This window comes from Cyprinodon tularosa, unplaced genomic scaffold (assembly GCF_016077235.1).
Source record: "Cyprinodon tularosa strain WSP-4 unplaced genomic scaffold, ASM1607723v1 ctg79, whole genome shotgun sequence".
Classification (NCBI taxonomy): Eukaryota; Metazoa; Chordata; class Actinopteri; order Cyprinodontiformes; family Cyprinodontidae; genus Cyprinodon; species Cyprinodon tularosa.
Genome location: NW_024039551.1, coordinates 2,388,727 through 2,409,155, shown reverse-complemented (window position 1 = coordinate 2,409,155; position 20,429 = coordinate 2,388,727). Strand labels below are relative to the sequence as shown.

The 20,429-nt window shown below is 40.6% G+C and overlaps 1 protein-coding gene across 1 annotated transcript; it reads right to left on the bottom strand.

The window, feature by feature from the left end:
- Positions 1-6,177: 6,177 nt before the first annotated feature.
- On the bottom strand, positions 6,178-19,574 carry gprin3 (GPRIN family member 3). Its single transcript, XM_038271134.1, has 2 exons — positions 19,189-19,574; positions 6,178-8,736 (listed from the first exon to the last, which is right to left on the bottom strand). Exon 2 carries the CDS (start codon positions 8,657-8,659, stop codon positions 6,728-6,730), a length of 1,932 nt encoding a protein of 643 aa, XP_038127062.1. The 5' UTR covers positions 8,660-8,736; positions 19,189-19,574; the 3' UTR covers positions 6,178-6,727.
- Between the last annotated feature and the right edge of the window lie 855 nt (positions 19,575-20,429).

Here is a 20,429-nt window from a genome sequence, read left to right as displayed (position 1 = left end):
ACCACGATCAAGGCCGTGAATTCGAGAATGAACTGTTCCGTACCCTCCAGCAAATGTCAGGTATCCGTCATTCCAGAACATCGCCCTACCATCCCCACGGGAACCCAGCGGAGCGGTTCAATCGAACGATTCTGCAGATGTTGAGAACGCTGACTGACAAAGAAAAAGAACAATGGAAAGATCAGATCCCAAGAGTTGTACATGCATACAACTGTACTCGGCACGAGTCGACAGGCTTTTCACCGTTCTTCCTCCTTTATGGTCGTCATCCTCGCCTTCCTATTGATCTGCTCTTCGGATTGCTTGAAGACGCAGAGCCTGACTCGCCAAAAGGATATGCAAAGAAGTGGGCAAAGCAGATGTCTGAGGCTTATCGAATCGCCAGAGAGAACAGCAAGCAGGCCAGCGCCAAAGGCAAAGTGCTCTATGATAAGCTAGCAAGAGGAGTGGTGCTGCAGCCTGGCGATCGAGTCCTAGTCCGGAATCTCAGTGAGCGTGGTGGTCCTGGGAAACTAAGGTCATACTGGGAGAAGACCATCTATGTCGTGAAAGAACAGTTTTCTGATAACCCAGTGTATGTAGTGTATCCCGAGTCTGGGGACCAGAAAAAGACAAGAACACTCCATCGTAATCTGCTCTTACTCGTGAATGACATCCCAGTCGAAGAGCCTCCACATCAGGCTGCTCCTGAGAAGACAACCCAGAAAAGGAAACGACAGACGCGACGTACCACCCCAGAGCGTACAGACCCACTGCAAGCAGATCCAGACTCTGACTCAAACTCCGACTCTGATGGTCCCCGTTACTGGCTGAGGATACCCGATGAGAGGATACAAGAGGTACCAACGGTAGCCCCACCACAGCGACTAGCTGTCCCGGTGAGTCGCCCGATTCCAGTACCTGTTCGAGGAGGGGTGAGAGTTAATGAAGACTACTTACCTGAAGCAGATCCGGTACCTGTAAGGGAAGCAGAGACAGTAGAATCTGAACAGGATGAAGCCCAGTCTGATTATGCAAGACCTGAAGAGCAGGATTTATATGCTGAGGCTCCAGAGCCCGTCCAGGAAGAGCAGCCTCTGATCAATGCAATGCCAGACCGACAGACACAGGTCAGAAGGTCAAGTCGAGAAAGGCAACCTAGACAGTTTCTTACATATGGGAGGCTTGGTCAGCCTACACTGACAACACAAGCTAGAGTTAACATGGTAAACACAGACCTACACTCACCTACTTACACCACACCTCACACGGCACAACCCTTGCACCCACTCATTCCCTACGAAACGCCAACATACCCCTTTAACCCCTATTTCACACCTTATCCCCCCTTTACATACATGTCTTATCCCTTACCACCACATCCATACATCTTACCTATTCCTGTCACCTGTTAGGAGGAATAGGGCTTTGGTTCATAAGAGTTGAGTAGAAAATGGTGGGACCTATTTCTTTTTGTCGGGGAGTGTGTGACAACCACAAAAGTGTCACATTTTGTGTTTTTGAAAAAGAAAGAGAAAATTGTATTTTATTTTGATTAAAAACGGTTATGTTTTATTTTGGTTTGCATTTCTTTACATGGTGATTTGATTTCACGTTCAATGTGTGTGTTGCAATGGTTACTCCCTGCCAGCAGGGGGAGCGAGGGCAGGTTCCCGTTATAGTGTCTCGCATCGCGGTTTCCTGCATTACTGCTTGATATTCTAAACTGACAAGCCGTCTCCTCATCTCTCTCCTGTTTGTCAGGTGGGTAAATGTACATATATGATTTAAAGTTAGAGATGACCCATGCTGAAATGTGTCAGGGATGCTGGTTGACCAGTCTATGTTGTGGTTTTAGACGGGGAGTTTGTGTGATTTGGTTTGAAGTGGGTTTAGAGTGTCGAGGATGGGTCGGGCCGTTGGGCGGTACAGCGGTCGCGCGCGGCCGCGGTGCGGCGGTTGCGCGCGCGGTCGCGGTGCGGCGGTTGCGCGCGCGACCTGCCCGTTGGTAGAGACCAGCTTGGGGTAATGAGCGCGCCTCCCCTACGTGAATGTGCGCCTCGTTGATGTTAAAGAAACTCACAACGTCCATGTCTATTGTTTATTTTGCCAGCTGTAAGGTCCCAACCATTAGTTTTGTTAAATGAGTTCATGAAGGGAAAAAGATGACTGTTTAAAATGAGTTTTGTTTATATTAAGCACTAAAGGTTTATGAGATTAAAATGCAGTAATGTCTTGATTCAAAACTAAGTAAAATAGATATATGAGGAGTTAAAAATTAACGTTAACATTAAGCTGGTTATTATACCATTGTCTATGTATTTCATTTGTGGTAAATAGGTTAAAATACTAAACTGAAAAGTAAGTGAATATGTATTTTTGGAAGAGATGTATTTTGTTATGTGTTGAGATGAATACTGAAATTCAGTGAGAATGTTTAGAGGACATTGAACTTTGAATATGTTGAACATAAACAAAGAAATTTAACACATGAGTGTATTTAAAAATGAAACTTGAATAAATTACTGCTTGATATTCTAAACTGACAAGCCGTCTCCTCATCTCTCTCCTGTTTGTCAGGAGTACATCTGTCAGCCAAGGTGCTGTTGCTACGGTACCCGTTACACATGCATAAAGACCCCAGGCCAGGAATCGGACCCAGAACCTTCTTGCTGCAAGGCAGGAGTGCTACCCACTGTGTCACTGAGCAGCCCTTAAATGATCCCATTATCTGAAAATAGTTTTTATATCTTTATATTAAGTTGACTGATAGCTTCTCAATTATTAAAATGGTACAGAATTTTTTTAGGTGTGTGACACAATATTGAACCATGCAAAACACAGTTTTGCCTTCACAAAACCTCAGAAGGGCAAGATTTATTTACAAAAAGTAAACCTGTACATGAAATTATGTTATGTTTTTATAATGTGTTTTTTTTTTTTTTTTGGCATTCATATAAATATACAGGTGTGATTACATAGTATACGTTTGATTGGTTTTTGGTATACGTCTGATTTGAATTTATAGCCCCCCCTGGAGAAAACTCCACCAGCCGCCTCTGGAACAGGATAATGAGTAGAGAACTGAGGGAAAAGGAGGGTGGTAGGGTGCAACGGAGAAACATCAGTAAATACAATGAAATCTAACATGGAAGATACTAAAAAGAAGCAAAAAGGAAATTAAACTCAAGACTAAAAAATGCTAAATGATTAAGGAAAAACTAAAGGATGGCGGAAAGGTAACTTAGGACAACTATAACGCCATGGGAACATAATCTAAATATAACAGTAAACAATGAATGATGAAAAAAGTCTAAATAAATCACAAGAATATTTTCAAAAATGACAGAAAAAAAAAACAAGAAAGAGTTCAACTAAGAAGTAAGGAAAACAAAATAAACCTAAATAACACCGGAATAAACAGAATTTTTGAAGTTGTTACTCTTAGTATACAAATCCCAAAACCAAAGCAAATCTTTAAAACCTTGCAAACTATGGCAATATAAGATACATCACAGGATGGTAAAGTAGTAGCATAAATAAAATTGTAATTGAAAGGCCAAAGATCAGATCCTGATTTATGCTGGTGAAGATTCTCAGTCATCTAGGTCAGTCATTCCAAAAAAGTAAAAAAAAAACAAAAAAAAACATTGGACATTGTTTCCAAGTTTGAAGATGGTTTGCTTCCTATCCAAGAAACTCTCTATTAAAAAAAAAAAAAAAAAGTGAAGTGAATCATCTTCAAACTTTTCATCTTCATCTTTTCATCTTCAAACAATTCACTGAACAAAGTCCAGTGAATTGTTTGTTTTTGTTGTTTTACTTTTTTGGAACCTCTTGTATAAGTGTTGGTCTCTAACAAACAGAATTTTTTTTTTTTTTTTGACATTTAAAAAAGAGGAAAAGGCTGCCAAAGCTTTGAAATCTCATTAGGCAAACTGTTCTTGAATAAAAGCATGCTTGGCTGTTTGAAACGTTGGGCCCAGCCATGGATGGAAACAATATTGAACTGCTCTCTGAGATCAACAGATCGTTAAATCTCTGACACCCTAGAGCGTGGAGCATCAACATGGTTTAGAGCAAATCCAAAGAAGAAGAGGACTCCACCCAAACACTGTTGCTAAGCAACATCTGCTTCCTTTTACTATGGCGTTGGAGTAATTCTACTTTGAGGGATCATTGGATCCAAAATGAAATACAATTCACCATCAAATATAACAGTAATGATTAGTGTTGCGCCTATGCAATTTTTTGGCCCCCACACCAATAGCTGATACCCTCAGGCCGTTTCTCAATTCACAAGAAGGCGAGTACGGACTCTTGTCCTAGGCAAGTATGTTTTAGAGAAGAACACAGGAAAGTGTTGACTTGGGGAGAATGGAAGCACGCAGCATAAATCTGGGTCAATTGGAACAGAAGAGTACTTATGATGTCACCACATGCTCAGCTCTTTTTGGAGCTGTATTTCACCTCCTGTTATTAATAGTCACTAGATAATAATATATTCTTACTTTTTTAATTTAGTGAGGAAATAATGATTAACACAGTTGCATAAACACAAATCAAATTTACATTTTGCCGAATAAAACAAAAAAACTCATCATCAGAGCCAGCGGTACTTCACATGCTATGCTGCGAGAGGGCTGCTGCAGGATTAGACCGCTAGGATTAGACCTAGCTGCCGTTACCCTCAGAGGTCTGCTGGTTGCCGCAGTACCCTCAACTTCGAAATTCTTTTTAAAATTATGCTTTAATTCTGTAAATAGGCCATAAAGCGACCCGTAACAGTATAATGTTCTCACCTCAAATGATCTTAAAATGTACTTTTATTGAACAACAGCAACAGAAAAGAGAACTTTTAACTGAGCTCTGTGAGCGCTCTATTGAAAGCTGGTGCTGCCGTGTTGCATGCTGGGACAGCTGTCAATCTCAAGAACGGATAAGTCTGACCTGATGCATGTCATTACCTGATCCGTCCTGCGAATGCGCCAACAGATATACATCCGAGTGTCCATAAATAATGCAATTATGGTTCTAGAATTACTTATTTCTATCCTTGACTTACTAAAGAGTGCTAATACTCTAATTTTTTATGACTTTTATGAGACAATTTTGATGCTTTTTACATTTTCTTCATTAAACTGCCTCTCTCACGTCATCATCATACATGCTCAGAGTAGTGTAGAAAAATATGATTAAACCATGTTTATCTGCTTGTTAGTTGTTTCTTTCTTTAGATGACGCACTATATACGCCAAAGTTAAAACAAAACAAAAACATAAAACTCAAAAAGACTAGCTTTATGTTTAAATCAAAAGCCGAAAAAGTTAGCCACAGCGTATGATCCCATTTCTGGTGCAGATCGGGCAGAGATGAGTGATAAAACAGAAAGGATTTTAAGGCATTTGTTTTCTCAGGAAATACATTATTACCCTATTATATTTTAGTACGCTATTTTGGGGGAGGGAAAAACCTCATTTAGGTATTTTTAATAAAATCGAGGGCGACCCGGATGTATATCTGGATGCTCGTGCGCAGAATGGACGGATTGGATAGTGACAAAGCATACTTGGTAAATAGGAGGGGGCGAGAACAACATCAGGGGACTTTGTCCGTTCTACGGTCTACTGTTCTTGTGAATTGGAACAGCACTAGGGCTGAGGCTGATGATGTTTCACGATCACATGAGAACGCACAAGTAGACATATAGTGTTCATCGTGAGAGGTTATCTTTGGCCCGATTTGTCTGAGTTGATTTCTTCTTTTAGGCCCATTTTTTTCTGAACTTTGTATCTGTTGGTAAATAGTAGCATGACTGAAAAATAAATGGATGATATTTTTCCTACACCTTTGCCTGACTGCTTTGTCCCTGACAGTAAGATTTAAGTATGAAATACTTCTAGCCTCATCTCTGACTGAAAACTGATGACATCAACATCTGGAAAGATAATTGATCCAAAAGGATTTGGCCTTTGTTTGTTTGCTGCCCATTGATGGAGCTAATAAAGAGTTGATCATGTTTGGTTCTGTTTAAAATAAGGAGCAGAAACCAATATAGGTGTAGATGTTGTTTTAGTCAAAATTTTTCATAGTTTGATCAACTCTTTTCTAAATGAAAACAACATTTAGTCACAACACCACTGATTCTGTAGGACCCTGGAGTTTTACGTTAGAGAGCAAAAATTTGTGAAAGCCATCGTAGTTTTAAATACTTTTAATAGAAATCCAAGGAATAACAGAGATTCAACATAATATTTATGTGTGTATACAGTGCTTCCCCTTTTTTGCCACGGCACAGGTGAAAAACACACAAATGCATGACACAAAAATCTCCCAGACTCCATATAAACATCCAACAAATGAGATTTCAACTCAGTATATTTGCACAAACCATGTCTGACAGTAGAAGATTCCATATTATTGTGTAATTCATGTCATCATAAAGCATTTGAAGCAAAGATACATGCCTCTAACTATAGTTTTTTTTAAAAGTGTTTTGTCTCTTTTTATTAGATTCTATTTCTAGAAAATATCTTTATTTTATGCTTCTATATCCTACAATGTTTGTTTACAAACGTCACAAATATGAGGACTTTTTTTCTGCTACAACATTCCAGTATACTCACATAGAAGGACCCCGACGTCCCATTAATGTTTCACTTGGCATCACAGTCCTGACAGAGGGAGGACAGACAGTGTGACCTCCAGGGAAAGAGCAGCACCTCATGCTGGCCACCTTGGTGCAGGGCTAGTCAAGGACGGAGGAGGGAGGGGGCCGCGCACAGCAGTTGGGCCTTCTGACATTTTGCAGCATTGACCTGAAAATGTTCTGTTCCCTCCTTTTTTTCTTTTTCCCACGCTGCGGGGAATCTACGCCAGAGATGGACTTTCTGAAGGAGGTCTGGGCAATCAGCTTCCTCTCCTGCTCCCTGATCTTACATTGCAGGTGGCTCTGAATGGCGAATCCCAGCGATTCTGGGTCTACCGATGCACCATAGACCTCCCACGTCATCCCTTGTTCATCCCAGACAACCTCATGGACGTTCTTGTCCTTCTGCGATCCCGTCTGATCATCTTCCTCCTCGTTCCTGCTTGGCTTTACCTCTTGTTCGGCTGACTTTGTTGCTGTATTTGTTTTTGTTGTGGCTGCTTGCAGACCCTGAGAGAGCGCAGCATTGTCTCTGTCAACAGAAGCACTGGCTGTCTCCGGGGAAGCTTTCAGAGAGCCAGCTGCACCAGTGGAAGATATTTCAACTGTTTCCTTCTTGTGGTTGCCATGTTCAATGCTAATTTGATAAACTGGCTGAATGCTGCTCAGAGAGGATCCATGTTCCTTTGGCTTGGCTCCTAACCTGGAGTCAAGCTGTTGGGGCACAGTTGGTGAGCAAAAACCTGCAGTTTGTTTGGGACACATCTCTGCCTCTACAGTGAGTCTCTCAATGGGAGAAAGGGAAGGTGTGTAGCTCTGACACGGAGCCACACCTTCATGGACAGGGAATGCCACGGTGAGACATTGCTCCTCGTCCCTTGAGACCCCACTGCCACTGCTCAGTCTGCGAGTGGAAGCGAAAGGCATCAGACTGGGACTTGTACCCACAGCTTTACTTGAAGTGTTTGCTACAGCCTGGACCTCCATATCATGACACTGTTTGTCTGGCGCCACCAATGAGGTCATGGTGGAGGCATCCCTGTAGAGTGCTCCGTTCCGCTTTCCAGCAAAGAGAGCTGTTTCAATCTGGCCGCGGTCCTCAGACACCTGCCCACATGTAGGCTTATTGTTTTCCTCCTGAACCACACTGGATGAATTTTTCTGTGAAGATGCAGGGTGCAGTTTATTTGAGGACAGCTGTGTTGTTGTTACTGCGGGGAAATCCCTCTCTGAATGTGACGATGCATTTTTAACTGCAGTAGTGATTTCTGCTGCTGAACTTGCTGGTGGAGGTTTAGTAGAGGTGATGAGGGCTACATTTTCCTTCTTCTCTTTACGTTTTGTACATACAGTGCTTGATGGGCACATTTGTGAATTATCTTGCTCCTGGGTTTTCTTAATTACTACATTAGATTTGTTTTGAGGAACCTTAATATCCTGTTTAGATGTAGATGCTGCATTTTCCAATTCACTGGTGTTGCAATGTTTATTTTTATTACTGCTCTCTTGTGCTTTGGGTGAAGATGCCAGTTGCACAGGAACTGCCTCTAGTGAACTCATCCTGATCATACTGCAGTCGTTGCTGCTCCCATCAACCTTTGAAGCTTTGGCTGCACATGCATCGGCTCCATGAGATGTATTTCTGTTAGTGTTAGCATCCTGGGTCTCATTTTTTATCTTACTTTCATCTTGGTTTGTCAGTGACAGGTTAGCTGAGCACTGTTCACCAGCTGCCTGAGGTCCAGAGTGCGTCTGCTTCCCGCTGCCTTCTGCTGGCATGTTTGCCACTGCAACGCTAACTGATTCACCTCCCTTTGCTGAGGATTTGTGGATATGTTGGGCAGTGTTGGCAGCTTCTCCTGAAATAGTCAGGTTATCCTGCTGATTGGGAGATGTTGGAAGGCTGTGAGACACTTTGAGGTGTGGCTCATTACCCGAGTTGGCATTGGTTTCCTTATTGGCCAGTGGGTCCACCACAGCCAGCTGAGGCACCATCTGGACTGTCACTGTCCTTTCTGGGTTGGTTCCCATCCTGAATGTAATACTTGGATCTTCAAATCGTGTGTACTTCAAAGATGAACAGAAAATCAGAACGTTTCTGCAGCCCCCTGATGAAAGAGCACAAAGGCAGAATTCATTATACACAATAATTAAAATAGACATTTTACTAAGATGATTGTGGATCATTTCATCTTTATTTGACAGAGACAATGCAAACAAACATTGTGTCAAAACAAAGCAAATGGCTGCACATAATGTTTATAGTTAAAGCTAATTTTCAACTGTCCTTGGTTGGGCTTTTATATCAATTAGAATTTCAATACACTACTTCAAATTAAAAAAATAAAGACATGATCATAAATATATAACATGCATCTCATATACAACTCTCACCTACTTAAAATAATTCAAAGTAATTAAAGTTCTGATTTGTCTTTTTTGAGGCTGGTTGTGAACATTTTAAAATCAGCTACAGTCTTGATGTCCGATGGTAATGAGTTCCAGAGCTTAGAGCATTTAACAGCAAAGGCCGTCTCTCCCAAGCTGCTCCTGCAGTATCGTATTGTAAAGTCATGAGTTTTAGTAGCACCTAGAAAAACAAATCCTGCTTCGTCTCTTAACAAATGTACGAAGGTGTTCAGGTTCTGATTGATTAGTGCATTTGTGAATCAATTTAAGGAAACAAATATTATTAAAACCAGAAAAACTCATTGTATACTCATGTGTATATTTTTAAAGTATGGCATAGTGGTGAATCCATATTGAATGTGTATCCTTAATTTTCATTGCTCCAGTTTATAATGACACATTGCAGTTAGTTGCAGTGGGAGCAGCTTTGGCCAATATTGTCACACTGTATGATACATGAGAGAACACAAACTTTGTATTTTTTCTTTATATGCTTGTTAAATGTAACTTGACGATCCAGAACTAAATCATTATATTAACATTATGTAACTGAAGGATTTTTTTCCTTTCGTAGTTCAATCTTAAATCTTCGTTCTGATTCTAGATTTTTTAAGATTAATCACAGAGACCGTTTTTTAAGGTTTTAAGATGAACTGATTTTGGATGAGCCACTGCTGGATGTCAGACATATTGGTAGACAGTAAAGATGAAACTTGCTCAGGTGACATAGCAGTTTCATAGATAACTGCATCATCTGCATAGAGCTGAAAACTGACACAGTGCAAAGATAAGTTACTTATAAAGAAGTCTAAACAACAAGGGGCCAAGTATAGAGCCTCGCAAAATACCTAAATTTATGTTCAAAAGTGCAGATACAGTGCCTTGCCAAAGTATTCGCTCCTTTTAAGCTTCAAAAATTCTGTTTAGACAAATGGACATAAAGTTTTCTAGAAGACGTTTCGCCACTCATCCAAGGGACTGCCTCAGTTCTAACTCGTAGTGGGGAGCACTGAGATTGTAGGTGTAACAAGGAATCAGGGGAAAACAAGAAGTAGGTTTGATCCCGCCTACTGGATTGACCATGGACGTCACCTTGGGGTTGTAGGGGTTTCTGATGGGTTGTATACTCCCTTGTCAAATTGTTTGGCAACACTGCAAAAAGTTATGTTTGGCGTAAAGCGAAACAGCTCATCACCCGGAATACACCATCCCCACTGTCAAACATGATGGTGGCTGCGTTATAGTTTGGGCTTGCTTTTCTTCAGCAGGGACAGCAGAGATGGTTAACATTGACGGGAAGATGGATGGAGCCAAACACAGGGCCATTCTGGAAGAAAACCTGTTGGAGTCTGCAAAAGACCTGAGACTGGGACGGAGATTTATCTTCCAACAAGACAATGATATAAAACATAAAGCAAAATCTACAATAGAATGGTTTACAAATAAACATATTATTATAGGTGTTAGAATGGCCAATTCAAAGTCCAGGCCTAAATCCAATCGAGAATCTGTAGAAAGAACTGAAAACTGATGTTCACAAACACTCTCCATCCATCCTCACTGAACTCAGGCTGTTTTGCAGGAAGAATGGCCAAAAATGTCAGGCTCTAGAAACTGGTAGAGACAAACCGAAAGCAACTTGCAGCTGTAATTGCAGCAAAAGGTGGAGCTACAACCGTTGCATTTCCGAATTCTTCCGAGTAGTGTACGACTTAACACGAGTGAATAAAGTGAATGTGATTGGTCGTTTATCAAGAGGGGTGAGATTGTTGTGGCGGAAGGTTCGCAAGCAAATTTGATTGTGGACGGTTTCTCTGAAGCATCTTGTCAACCAGTTAGCAACTCAGTGCTAGCAGGTTCCCAATGGGAAATAACATTGTGACCAAGTAGCACTAAATTAGTGACTTAGAAACGACACTGTCAAGGAACGCTATGGACAGCAGAAACATGCAAGAGGAGGAGAGTTTAGTGTCAGAGGTCGTGGAAGAGTCTCCTCCATCATACATTTTTCATTTAGAGGAGGAAAGTGGGGAAGAAGTTGTTGTGGAAGAGGACGCCAGGGCGGCAGAAGCTTGGTTTGGTGTAGAAGGCTTACAGCCGTACATGTTTAAGCCCTTGCCTCGCAACCTTGCCAGTTCTGTTAGCTCTACGCCTGCTGAAAACACAGGCAAGGCAAGGCAAGGCAAGGCAAGGCAAGGAAAGGCAAAGAGAAAGACAATGCAAAGTGCTTTACATGATTAAAATACAGGAAGATAAAACAGAAACAAAGCAAGTAGGAAAAAATAAATAAATAAATACAATTTTAAAAAATGCAGAAACAAAAAAGAATATTAAAAACAGTTGGACTAAAGAAAATATGTTTTAGTTGAACCGTTTAACTAGAACAGTCGAAGGCAATCCTAAACAAATGTGTTTTTAGTCTTGATTTAAAGGAACTCAGGCTTTCCGCATTTTTCCAGTTTTCTGGAAGTTTGTTCCAGATAAGTGGAGCATAGGAACTAAATTATGGAAGCAAATAGTTACCATATTTAAAATGAAAAAGCATTTTCAGAAATGCTTTTTCATTTTAAGAATGTGGCTGCATTGTTTGACTCATAAATGAAATTAGTAATCAATAATCCTTTTTGCATTTTCATTTTCTTCTTCAACACTGCTCATCCTTTTACTTAATTAAAATTATACCAAAATTTATACCAAAATTTTATACCAAAATTCAATTTGAAATGTAAAATTTGAAAATGAAAAAGCATTTCTAGAAATGCTTTTTCGTTTTAAGAATGTGGCTGCATTGTTTGACTCATAAATGAAATTAGTAATCAATCATCCTATTTGCATTTGAATTTTCTTCTTTAACACTGCACTTTTATGCCATAATTAAAGAGAAAACACAGCGGACATTGCTTTATCGTTTTCATGGTCTGCCTGCAAAGTACTGTCCACAACTTGAAAACGAAAAAGCAATCTGAGCGGCGGGGGCAGCAGAGTGACGTCAGCAGCCGCTCTTCCTCAGGTCCTTGCTGACCAGGCTACCCATCTTGTTCAGTAGGGGGCGCTGATTATAGCTGTGTTTTCTCTTTAATTATGGCATAAAAGTGCAGTGTTAAAGAAGAAAATGCAAATGCAAATAGGATGATTGATTACTAATTTCATTTATGAGTCAAACAATGCAGCCACATTCTTAAAATGAAAAAGCATTTCTGGAAATGCTTTCTCATTTTCAAATTTTACATTTCAAATTGAATTTTGGTATAAATTTGCTAGGGTAAATTTTGAAAAATAAATCTCAAATGTCTTTTTCTTTTTAATTTTAATTAAGTAAAAGGATGAGCAGTGTTGAAGAAGAAGATGAAAATGCAAACAGGATTATTGATTACTAATTTCATTTATGAGATGGTAACGATTTGCTTCCATACTAAATGCTGCTTCTCCATGTTTAGTTCTAGTTCTAGGTATGCAGAGCAGGCTGGAGCCAGAAGACCTGAGTGGTCTGGAGGGTTGATACACTGATAGCAAGTCTGTGATGTATTTAGGTGCTAAGCCATTCAGAGATTTCATAGACGTGCATCCCCGTGAACACTGGGAAGGAACTCAATGGTAAAGTAAATGATTTTTATTTCTTTTTTCAACTGTTGTGTATATTAGCTGCGACATATGAATCAAGATGCAAGATGCGAAAAAATTTGATTAATAGATGACCATTGATATATGATTGGCCGAATTTAGGTGTACAAGCTGACGTATAACTAACTGGCCTGCATAAAATAACAAAGTTAACAAAAATAAATATGATTTCCCTACGACTTAAAGGGGCTGAATAATTTGCACACCCATTTTTATTATTTTTTTTTTTATTCATTTAAAAAAGTTTAAATATCCAATAAATTTAATTCCCCTTCATGATTGTGTCCCACTTGTCTATTCTTCACTAAATATTTTATTTCATATTTTATGTGTAAAGCCTGAAATGTGGCAGAAGGTCAAAAGTTCACGGGGGCTGAATACTTTCGCAAGGCACTGTATGACTTAATCAACTTTAACACACTGTGCTCTGGAGATAAGATGTGACATGCACAGCAGACTTTGTCAAACAGATTTCATGACTGCAGAAAACTGTTAGACTGAAAGGAAAAAAATATATTTGATGTACTTTCCGTACACTTACTGTTTGATTCAAAATTAGATCGATCTGGATATTTTTTAAAGTTAATGTTTGTAGATGTTATGCATAGCTTTTATAGATGAAATAGATCTGTGCAAATGAGGGGAAAAAATTGCTTTTACTATAACAACTGACTGGTTTATTACAACTAAAATGTGTTAATTGGAAAGCTGGGGGCATGGATGAAATTTTGATTAAATATATGGATGCATGACATGAACAATTGGACAAATTGTGATGCAACAACCCGTGTGGATTAAAAACACATAGTTTTAAAATTATTATGAGCTTGGATACATATAAATGCCATTTGTAGATTGTTTTTTCTTTGTTGATGATATTAATAATATATAACAATAATACATTTGATTTTTCATCACTTTTAATAAAACAAATGTACTTTACTAGCCAATTAAGGTGAATTAGGTTACACAGTTAAACAGTTCTTCAAATGTAACTCACACTTTGACTTTTAAAGAAGTCTCTTATGTCTCTCTTTCTTTTTTCCGACACCCTAATAACCATAACGCAAACACATGCATGCACATGAATGCACATACAATTCCAATATTTTCGTAAATGAATAAATCTGATATTACAACCCTTCTAGATTACGTGACTCAATGAGAAGGAAAAAAATCCATAATTATAGTAGCAGACTCCCTCAGCTACTGTCGTCTTTTGGAGACCCACGTTCTTTACAAGTCTGTAAATCCTGGACCATTTAAGTTATCTCTAAAATCAAACCAAAATAGACAAGAAAGCAGAGATAAAAGCTTGCGGCCCTACAGTTCTAATTACGGTAGCGTGTAAGATTTCAGCAGCGCTGTGACCATCCATCATAGACGCAATTCAATAGTGCATCAGATGCTTGTAAAGTGAGCTTCTCAGGAGACAGACGATCACACAAGGAAGGACAGAGGGCCAACCAGGAGCTTGCGGGTGGTCTAAACTAGGGCTGGGCGATAATTCAATAACGATATATATCGATCGATAGACGTGTGGCGCAATAGAAAAAAAGAGGGTCGATAAAAGTTCGATAAAAAATAAACGCAGTTTTCTTTCCTTCTCATTGTAGCCTAGCATGTAGGTTTATGCTAGTCACTGCTTCCTCCCAACCAATCACAATCGTGGACCCAGGCATGCCGTCACCAAGCGCCGCCCTCTCAAACCACAACACAGAGCACATGAAGATGCAGCAAGGAGAGGCGGAGGAAATTGTTTCAAAGAAAGGTTTTTGTAGTTCGGCAGTCTGGCAGTATTTCGGTCATGGCAAGTCGGACCAAAAACAAACCACAGTCATCTGGAAAATGTGTCGGGAACCAGTGAAAACGAAGTCTGAAAACACAACCAACTTTCCTTTTTTTTTTTTTTTATCATCTCAGCCGCTCACAGCCGCAGGAGTACGAGCTGTGTAGGCCCCGACGCGGCTCTCCTCCGAGGAATCTTCGGAAAATATATATATATTTTCAGTTCTGGGCAGTTTCCCACGTAGTTCTAACAATTGAGATAAAAATGCTGAGGGGCCAGAAACTTCAAAGTAATAACTCAGGTTAAAGCAGGAAACGGGGGCGGCGGCGGTGGGGGGGCATTTATTTATTTGTTATATTTATTTTGGTCACTTTTCTGATCACTGTAGTTTATTCTTTGTCAGTATTTAATAACATAACTCAGGTCTCTTAAGTTATTTTTCTTTAAAACCATTCTGTTATGGTTAAAAAAGTTGGTTAAATAAAGATTTAATTCGAAGTCTGTGTTTGTGTTTTTTATTAAAATTAATTCATTTAGCAATATTATAAAAAGTCCAGGCAGAGCTGCACATAAAATATGGTTTCAAATCTTTTCAATAATTATCGATATCGATCAATATGCATTTCTTTTGATCGATAAGCTTTTTTTCTATATCGCCCAGCCCTAGTCTAAACTCAGGGAAGTGGGCTTCAGCTCGAGCTACGGTTTCCCACTTTGTCCTAGTGCTTGACGATGGTCTGTGTACCGTAGCGTAAAATTGTTTTTGGACAGTAAAAAGTGCAGGGGACCAAAACAGACTTTTGAAAAAGTGGAGGAGACATGTCACCAGACCTGCCCAGAGCGTTCATGATGCAGCAACCCCAGTGAGCAGGCAGGGGCCCAATCTAGGTCACGAAAACAGTTCAGACAGGACAGTTCTGGGATCCAGGACTCCGTAGCCCGACCAGGGATTCTGATCCGAACAGGAACAGACAGATTCATGGTTCCAGGAATCCACAGAACATTCAGGCAGGTTCAAAGTTCCATCAGTCCAAATGCAAGCTCAGGCAGAAACGATCCGATGGAGACAGGCTCAGTGGTTCAGGAACAGAGACAAGACATGGTACCAGGAAATTTGCAGAACTTTCAACTGGTCTCCACCTCGGAGCCTGGATTAGGGGGATTATAATGGACCTCCCCCTGAGCCAAAACCGTAAGGGCTCCATCGAGAAGGGCCACAACCTGAGGTCCCCGCGCACGCTAGCCAAAACCCTAAGGGCTCAGTGGAAAAGAGCGGGAAGGGATCAGAAGATAGGAGACAAACAGAAAATCCTCTCAATCCACTGGCCTCCAGGGATGGAAACATGAATCAGGGACTTAACTAAAACTCAAAAACAAACATGAACAACTGACATGAAAACATAACACAAAAAAACTAAGAATAATGATCTGGCCGGAATGGCTGGGCTGACATGAGGGGAGCGCGATGTAAAGCAAAACTGTAAAAGTAAGTCAAAAAAGAAATAAACTGATAAAGCAGCATATGTCTTGCATTGGTCTTCATAAGCATCCTGGTTGTACCACAGAGATCTAGTCACATTTTCAAACCCTCTTGGTTCTGCTTCCTTGTCTGCTGTTTGCTCACCCTGAGCTTTCTCGTTAATATTCAGTTTTTCTATATTTAGCCGAGAGCATCTTCAGTTGTCTTTCAGCTTGGCCTTTTGTAATTGCCACGGTCTGTACACCATACATCACGTAAGGTCTTAGTAGCATCTTGTAAACCTTTCTGTTCCCTCTTGTAGCGTTCCAGTCTCAAATTACTCCTGACACTCCCCTCCTTCATCCTCCCTGAACTATCGTCTTCACCTCCCTTGTGCAATGCCTGTTGCTTTGCTTGATTGACTTCATGCACTTAAACCCATCCATCTAAAGTGACTCTCCTTGTAGCTACACACTTTCATCTGTCTGCTTCTCATTCACACGTCTTCTGTCTAACCTATACTGACTTTCATTCCTCTACTCTAAAGATCATACCTTTACCTCACCAGACTCTTCCACCAGATTCCTGTAATACTGCAAATCACAATGCCGTCTGCAAACAAAATATCTATGTAGACCTTTTCGAAAGCCTCCTTCACTCTAACCACACACTTCACAACTGTCTCATTGTCCTTGTACAGGTCAAGCGTCACCTTCACTTCTTTCTCTGCATATTATCCAACCTTTGCATCTACAACTCCTTCTGACATCACTTCCAAGGCAAAAATCATAAATAGAGTTTGACTTCTCAGCATGAAACCATTCTGTTCACTTATCTTCAAATCTTAACTTCCTTCAACAACTCTCTCCCACATTATCATTTGAATCTCATCAACCATGCCCTGACCATTTTAAAAATCTGATCTGAAAATGGATATTAGTTATTTAACAGGTGGAGATTTAAAAAAACTTAGGATGTCATTATTGAAAAGAGAGAATCGTGAATCCTCTCACTAACATACATATTAAAATGAATCACATAGAGTGAATACACAACTCTGGCATGTGGAGTGTGATCTCCAATTTAATGGCATTCATGGTATCAACTAATTAGTCGCTCATTAGCCATTAATCACAAAAAGGTCATTTGAAAGGTTTTAGAGAGAAAGGTTAATCAAAGATTAGATCCTACTTTCAAAGATGTTTTTATATATAAGAAAAAGTTAATAGTTGATAAACTGTTTTGTCAGTTTATGTTTAATACTGACACAAGTGAGGCTGCCTGTTGACAGAAAAAATAAATCTGAATGAAAAAGAAAACTGAAAAAACATCTCTGCGATCTTATTACTGCCACCTGTTGGACTGAAGGTGTAGTGCAGTTTCTATTAGGCTATACCTGCTAGAGCTTTCAGAGTACTGGGAAAGCACACTGGTGAATTCCTCCTGTTACCCAACTAATGCAAATCTAGAGGCAGGGCTTTTCTTGTCTGAAAATACAGTCGTGAAGTAAACCCTGAGGAAGCTGAATGAATAACTCAGGTGGAGTTGCTGCGATCCTCAGATTGTCTTTAGTCTCACTTTGAGAGCCACAATTATGCTGAAATCCCTGTTGGAACATACTCACCAGCCACTTTATTAGGCAGACATGTTCCATCATTGACTGACAGATACAATCTATAAGACAATCAATATTAGTATGCTTTAGGCCCCTATAAACACGGCCAAGATTCCCCACGGAAGTAAGAATCAGAAAGAGATGACTTTGAAAGCAGCATGGTTCATAGTGATGGACATGCTAATCTGAGCACTTCAGAAAGAGCTGACGCTGTTGTGGTGGTGGTGTGATGGTATAGGGACTATTTTCTTAGCACATTTTTAACTCATTAGTTCAGTCTATGCTTCCAAAATAAAACCCAATAAAAGACGTCCACAGTTCAGGCAGGCAGTGTAGGAGGGAATCCTTAGGAGGACCAGAGTTCTGCCTGTCAATGGTGGCAATGCAGGAGCCAACAGAGAACCACATCACGAGCTAAGGAAGAAGCCTTAAGATCATAAAGGAGCTCATATGAAGCCTGGAGACCACAGGTCCTACTGTCTTGGTTTGTGGAGGTGAAGGGTTGAAGTAATAACCATGCATTGGGGGGTTGATGTTGGTAGAAGAATATTTAATGAAAAGGAGGAAGTTGGACCATGAAGAAACCAGGGAGACGGAGAGAGGACGAACCAGACAAAGGGCAAACAGGATGCACAGACTAAAATAAAACACAAAGTAACAGAAAACAGGTGAGGAAAATCAACTGAACTCTGAACAGAGATTAGAAAGATTCCGGTTGTGGGATTGTAATGCATTCATCCTAATTTGGAAATCCCTGAGCAATCTCTCTAACTACTTTAGGAACAAAACATTAGAAATGAGTGACCAGCAGAGGATAGTGAGGGGAACTGCAGAAGATCATTTGGATCTAGGATCTATTTTGCTCTTTGTTGACGATCTCAGATAAACTCTATTAATCTGCTGGATACTATTAATCAGATTATAAAATGGAAGCAAACAGATTCCAATGGGAATTCATATCTTTAACAGTTAAGCAGGGAGAGCCTGTGTTTACATCCCCTTCCGTTTCTGAAGGATTAATGTTAGTTGACAGCCTCGACCTGTGATGCCACATTTTTTTCTTGGTGGTGATGAGAGACTTTAATCGTTATCCTTAGCATGTAAGAGCTCCACTCTGCAAACAAAATCCCACTGGAACCAAAGCAAAACCTGCATGTTCTGTTCATGCAGAATAAAGATAAGGGGGTTGAATAAAGTGTATTAGTCATATAAAATTCAGAGTCCTAAGATTTCTGCTAATTTTCTCTCTCATCACTTCATACGAATTTTTCTCATGATCATATATCCTGCCTCCTTTCCCATTTTGTCTACCTGTTAGAAACCAGTTGGTTGGTGCTGGTTTGGGTCACGGACAGGTTCGGCCCATCTGTGCGTGTTTGCTCTGCCACAACGCGTCCGTCTGTCAGTCCCCAAAGCGCAAATGTTTGTAGAGACCGTATCCTGGCTCTAATTGGAGGTCTCTTTTCTTTCTCCCTCTATGCAGCAGTTTGCAAAATGACACGAAACCAACACCGGAGTGACGAACTGATGCAAATGAGTCTGCAATGTAGGAACATATTGGACCTATCCAGGCCAAGCGGATCTGTGCCATGCATCTGATCTGACCTTGCAGACGTCTGCAAACCAAAAGCGACCCTTTGATCAGAAAGAAAAACAGGTCGATTTACCTTGATGTCCCGTTTGCGCGCTGCTGTTCAGGAGATGGAGGATGAATATGGAAAATTCAGCCTAGTGTCGGTGACACCAAGCCACGCCTTCCAGCAGAATATGAGGCTCAGGGGTATCGATCGTCCGCGGCCGAACGGCACCGAACCCGAACCTGGAGCAACTGACCGTGCGCAATGAGTCACCGCTGCCTCCAGCTCTTTGTTCCAGACTGAGGAGCTGCTCTGCGGCATCCCGGCCAGGCTGCACGACCAGAGGATGAGGATGGTGGCAGCATCCTGCCTGCGAGCGCCTCAGGCGATCACACGAGGGTCACTATATGTCGCCTCCTGAGGAAGACCACGCTTCTCCAGAGAGGAGGATGGATGCTCAGCTCCTGGACAGATGGCTATGTGTGAATAAACATCAAAAGAATATTCAATTCAATTCAGTTTATTTAAATAGTGCCAATTCAAAACACATGTCATCTCAAGGCACTTTACAGTTCACCAGATCATACAGTCAGATTCATTCAAAGTTTTCTGTCTAAGGAAAACCAGTTGATTGCATCGCCTTATTGATTCCCTCACATTAAGCATGCATGTAGCGACAGTGGAGAGGAAAAACTCAATTTTAACAGGAAGAAACCTCCAGCAGTACCAGGCTCAGTGTGAGCGGCCATCTGCTGAGGCTGACCGGGGTTCAAGGAGACAGAATCAGAGATACAAAAAGCAGCTGTAAAAGGCGACCCAGTCCAGGAAACACACAACCAGGAAGACCAGCTCTGAGCCAGCTCCCATGTCAGAAAATGAAGAGAGCACATCCAGCCAGTCACAGTCAGAGAAACAGGACAATGGAAAAATATGGGAGCTTTAGAGAATTTTTCAGAAATGCTTTAAATGAAATCATTTTGTCATGTTTCAATTTCTTTACAAAATTTCATAATAAAGAAAACGTCCACCATTGATTGTCGTTTATATCAGGTAGAAATCCAGATGTTCTCCAGAGTTGTTGCACATAAAGGAAGAGTCTGATTTCCTGTCATTTTTAGCCTAAAAAACAAATATCATGTGTCTGAGAGAAAGTAATGTGAAAATGCTGATTTATTAAAGGAAAGTTAAGTGGAAGAAAAATGTTCTACAGAAAGGAAAAGGTTGAGCAAAATCAATCCAGTCTGCACTTCAGAATCGACAGTCAAGCCAACCCTCACGCCGTTTTTTTAGGTCGCACAAACATTAGGAATGGCGGTAGTAACAACTGAGAT

Excerpts from the sequence above, each read along its gene's own strand:
- gprin3 (XM_038271134.1), bottom strand. The coding sequence starts at position 8,659 with ATGGGAACCAACCCAGAAAGGACAGTGACAGTCCAGATGGTGCCTCAG.